The sequence below is a fragment of the Centruroides sculpturatus genome, unplaced genomic scaffold (assembly GCF_000671375.1).
Source record: "Centruroides sculpturatus isolate CEXI.00-Female unplaced genomic scaffold, Cexi_2.0 scaffold401, whole genome shotgun sequence".
Lineage (NCBI taxonomy): Eukaryota > Metazoa > Arthropoda > Arachnida > Scorpiones > Buthidae > Centruroides > Centruroides sculpturatus.
The window spans coordinates 35,142-40,535 of NW_019384560.1; the positions used below are offsets into that span (position 1 = coordinate 35,142).

General features: G+C 28.5%; 1 protein-coding gene across 1 annotated transcript in view; it reads left to right on the forward strand.

Moving 5' to 3' along the window:
* The window catches only part of LOC111623950 (unconventional myosin-Va-like), a gene marked incomplete at its 5' end in the record, with an annotated part of 101,017 nt that overhangs the window by 30,819 nt on the left and 64,804 nt on the right, over positions 1–5,394 (forward strand). The window contains 3 exons of the mRNA XM_023366690.1: positions 487–734; positions 2,664–2,777; positions 2,851–3,006. Of these exons, the coding sequence (XP_023222458.1) occupies positions 487–734; positions 2,664–2,777; positions 2,851–3,006 (518 nt within the window). The remainder of the gene's footprint in view (positions 1–486; positions 735–2,663; positions 2,778–2,850; positions 3,007–5,394) is intronic.

A 5,394-nucleotide genomic window follows, 5' to 3' on the forward strand; every position in this document is an offset into this window, starting at 1 on the left:
ATATATATATTTTATTTATTTTAAATTTAACTATTTAGATTAGAGTATACAGTTTATATGGTCAAGTTTTGTTAATACAAATTGCTAGGGAAACAGTAGTTAATACAAATTTTTGATAAAGCAAACTAAAGATTTTCAGGGTCAAGCTTGTATAATTTATGGAACTAAGGACAATGACATTTTGCCAGGAAAATGGCAAAATTTACTTCATCAGTGTTTGTTTTAAGGCAAGTTAACTGTAATTTGAAATTTCATACATATGTATAGTGCATACTTATGTACAAATTTGCATACATACAAAATTTTAGATTAAATAATTAAAATAAATTTAATTTATCTTATTCATGAAATTATTTTACAATACTTATTTTGAAACTGTATGCTTTTAATAATAATTGATGATTATTTTTTCTAAAAGACTATGAATAAAAAAATAATTTACAAAATGTTGAAATTAATGCTTTTTTATCAATTTTTTTTTTACAGAAACAAATGCCATAAAATTAGAAAATGAGAAGAGACTTCTCTTAGAAGAATTTGAATCAGAACGAACAGCATATCAGAAATTATTGAAAGAACATGCTCGGTTAGAGCAGAGGTTTGAAAATTTGCAATCAGAAATGTCAAGAATGAAAGCAAGTCCTGGACATCATCGTACGCCATCAAATATTAGTTTAGGAAGTATAAAAAGTGATATCACAGAACCATCTAAGGATGATGATATGCAAGATGAGGTAAGTAATCATTTAATGTTTTTTTTTAATATAATGCAGTAAAATTATTTTTTAAAATATTAAAATTTTAAAAGATATTTAAAGAAACTAAAGCTACCTGTATACTTGTAATTAAATCTTGATATTAAGTCTCAAAATTACTTTCAAACCACCATCCATTTGAGAGTAGTCAGTCTTGGAAAACACTTGAATACTCAAATATCAGAGATTAATCTCAGTTCTATGTACAGCTTGAAATAAAAATAATTGACACTTGAGATTATTGTGAAATGGACAATTGTTGTAGATTAACATTTCTCTTGGGTACACTTTTTGAAGAAAACAAAGTGTAGAAATACAAGAAAATGTTGGTTTAGACAACAGGTGCAATGTTGGTATCATTTGGGAGCATACTTATCTTTGTGAACAAATTATATATAGAAGATGCACAAGAATATAGAAATTTTGTGAGGATTTTTCAGAGTAGTTGGAAATTTTAATTAATTTAATTGGCCTTGTGAGATGTATGATTTTAAGTTACAGGTTGTGACAACAAATAAAATATTTACAAATAAAATTTTATTTGAATTGACACTGGAATTCTTACAAAGTACAACAACACAATGTAATTGTCTTAATCTTCACTATCGTTACTTTTTGCCCAGCAAAGCGGGTCCTTGCAGCTAGATTCTAGATTACTTAGAAAAACAGTCTTTTATATATATAAAACAAACTATATTACATACAAATAAAAACCCAGCGAAGCGGGTCCTTGCAGCTAGTTAATAATAATCTTAATGTTAATATGTGAAAGATTTTACTGATAGAGGATGAAGGTTAGAGAGAGAAGAATAGTTGAGAGAGTAGGTGTACAAAGGTATACCCCAATCTTTTGGTTGATCAAGTCTGTTGAAAAATTAATTCACTTGGGTTACAGAATGATTTCTTCAATCTTGACTGAAATAAGGACATCTCATGAAATAACTTCCAAAATCCAAAATGTCTTACTCTGTGTTTAATCTTCTCAGATTTTTCAATCACAAAGATCTGTCACTGAACAGTCCTCTTTTTACCAAAAACCATTTTCTTTCTGTTCCTGTCCAAAGGTTAGTCAAAAAGTTTTTCAAGGCTTCTTCACTTCTATATATATTGTGTATAAAACTTGTTAAACTGATTCTCTTGAATAAAAGGATGGTATTTTTCCAACATTGGCATAAAATCCCTTCAGTAAAGAAGAAAGAAAGTTCTAAAATAATAGAAGGAAATTCAAAATAAAAAATACAAGGAAAGGAAAAGAAAAAACATAAACTATAGTGTACTGCCACAAGAGAAATATACAAAATTAAGAGATGCAATTCTTGTAAAATTTTGAGATAATGAATTATAAGATGATAATTCAGCCAGTCCATTATATAGCATTGGCTAATCATTCAGAATTGCTTGAAATTTACAAATAGAGCTTAAAAAAAGAATGTATAAAGCATAGAGATTCTGAGATCATATTTAATGCATGAAGGTTGATGTATTATTAAACTCTGATTTTTACTTTCCTGACTATTATAGATGATAATATAGTGAAAGTGTGATGATTAGTTAAATTTTGACCCCCCTCTGTTTTTTAACATTTTTTTGACTTTGGCATTCCATGAGCCAAAAAATGTAAAAAGCTTTTACAAAATTTTTGTATTATATCTCAGGACTGTAGAATCAAAGATTTTGAAATTGGCAGGATTATTTCTTTATATTGGGCATTGTTGTAGGATACTTCATTAATTTCCACAATACATTTTTTCTCTCTTGTGCAATCATTGTCAAGTTATGAAATACAGTAATCAAAGATATTTGTCTGCAAAAAATATTTTACTGGCTTCATTAAATATATCTTGTTAATTAAAATTTATATTTAATGGTGCTTAAATATTTGTTTTATTAAAAATTAATTTTGTTCAGGATGTAGGGTATGGAACACAAAGATCTAAAACATCACTTCATGGAAAATTAGAAGATATTTCTTGGGATCATTCTCCTGCTAGTAAAGAAGATAGTCCTCATGATGACAATAAGGTTAATATTTAAAAAATTATTATATGCACTCTTTTTATTTTATAGAATTATAAAAAATTATATATATTATCAGCCAACAGAAAATATTGATGTGTCACTAGTTTTGAAGTTACAACAAAAATTAAAAGCTATTGAATCTGAAAAAGCTTTTCTAGAAAAAAAATTGGAACATTTTGAGGCAAAAGAAGAAGAATCTCCTGAAGAACGAATGCCTGAAGAAGTGATTAGAGTAAGTTTTCAATTTTAATTTTTGTTAAACTTTAATAAATTATTTTCATTTAATTTAATATTTTAATAATTTTTTATATTTCATTAAATATTAATAAATAACTTTTAAGTTATTTATTTCTCTTGTTTATTATAAAATTTATTTAGATATAACTGCAGGTCTACAATGCCAAAGGCAGAATTTATTCACTCATATTTTGACTTAGTTATAAGTTTGTTTAGCAACTACAAAATGTAAGATGTAAATATTCTCTAAATCAGGGGTGTCCAACCCGCGGCCCGATGGCTGCATGTGGCCCAAAGGAAGTTCGAATGCGGTCCAATAAATGTGTACACAAAACCGACAATTTTTTAAACTATTTATTTATTTATTTCAACGGCATAAATTCAAAAAAGAAGTTTCACAAAGCCATAAACCTTAATACATATTTTATTTTTGAGTGGAAAAGAAATATTTTCAAATACTTAGAAATGTGTGAATGAGGAAGGACACTAAATAAAGCTGGAGTTGGCTCTCAAAGGAGTATAGACTGAAATTTGGGGAAAGGAGAAAAAGACCTAAAGATAAAAAGTAATGAGAAAGGTTAAATAGACCTCCTGTTATGCAATATGGACCCTTAATTTTCCAACCTTCCTCACTTCTTTATCTTTTGTCCTCTTTCTCCTTTCCCCGCATTTGGGTCTATAATCTTTTGAGTCTCAACACCAGCTTTATTTAGTATTCCTTTCAGTGTTGCAAGATTCTGCTACCCTTTTATTAGTTTGATGTAAAAAATATCAGTTGGCACATTGGTTACTTTTTGGGCTATGTATTATTTATAAATATTCAATTTAATTCAAGTTTATTAGCGTAATTTGGAAAAAATTCCAGTTACAAGGGGTACATTGGGTTACAAATATTAGTGAATATATAATATATCTTCCGACAAATAAATAATTATTATGTAAATTATCTTCTATTCATACATTTAATCAAGTGACATAATATTGGATAGAAGTAAGAACAAGAATAAAAGTAAGTTTATAAATCATTCATTAAGGCTCTCAACCGTTTTAATATATTTAATAAAGAACTGATATATTTTGGTAATCATAATTGGACCCATCTGAAATATTTTTTGGTAGAATTCTTGCATAGATTTGATGGCTGACAAGGTGGAAATACTAGTCTGTTCTCTAAGTTTGGAACAACCCGTGCACAAACTAATTATATGATATACAGAAATTTGGTCATTACACAGCCTACATTGTTTATTCCTGATATCCAAATAATTCCCTTCAACTATAATATAAAAACTGTTTAGTCTGATCTGCATATAAAATCTTTTCATCCCAAATGGTATTTTATAATGAATATAATTATTTGCTGGAGGGAAATTTAAATTAACTATATACCATGGGTAAAATTTTGACTCCTGTAAATTTTTCATCTCACAATCAATTGAATTATTATGCATATTCTCCACCAATAAAGAAATTCCGCAATTCCAGTCTGTTTCTGTACTGTTAAATAGTAAATAAGACAAACCATAACTTTCCAATTTTATCCTAAGTTTGTTATACCAATTGTTTTGATAATTCTTTTTGTTTTCTGCCAAGTTCTTTAAAACTTTTATTATTGTATTAACCTGTATGTTCTCACTATTATATATTATTTATAAATATATTAGTTGAATAAAAATGCACATTAAAATGGTGTTTAGTCATTTTTTATTAATTAAAGACTCAAATAAAACAAATATAGTAGAGCATCGATTATCCAAATCAATTGGAGACTGGGGTTGTTCGGAAAATCGATTTTTCGGATAACCAATTATGTATGAAAAAATATACAGGTAACCCACGTATAACACGGCACTTCTATAGCACGGATTCACTCTAACACGGTTTGAGAATTGGGAACATCCCCCGTATAACATGGTGGTTTTATAGCACGGGTTCACTCTAACACAGTTCGGGAATTGGATAAAACCCTCGTACAACATGAAATGTAATAAAGGGTGCGTTCTTTTATACTTTCGCATAACTCCGTGCGAGCATTCTAATTGTTTTCGTGGCTACTTTGAATGCTCTTTCAACAATAATCCATTTAATGGTTAAATTTTACAATTGGGACCCTTCTTTTGCCTCTAAAAGCTCATTTTAGAATTATAAATTCCTCCATCACGATACTATCAATAGTGCAGGCGCCACCATCTTTCTTCCACTGTCATTCCTAAATGCCTACAAACAGCAGCGCACTCCCGTTGCAGAGCAACTGCTATTAACGAATGCACCCAAAAACTGTTACAAGTTGATGATGCTCAAGCTGAGATCATCATATAGGATGAATAATCCTCTGGTAAAATATTTACTTAAATAATAAATAAGTATTTTACCTATGAAAAAA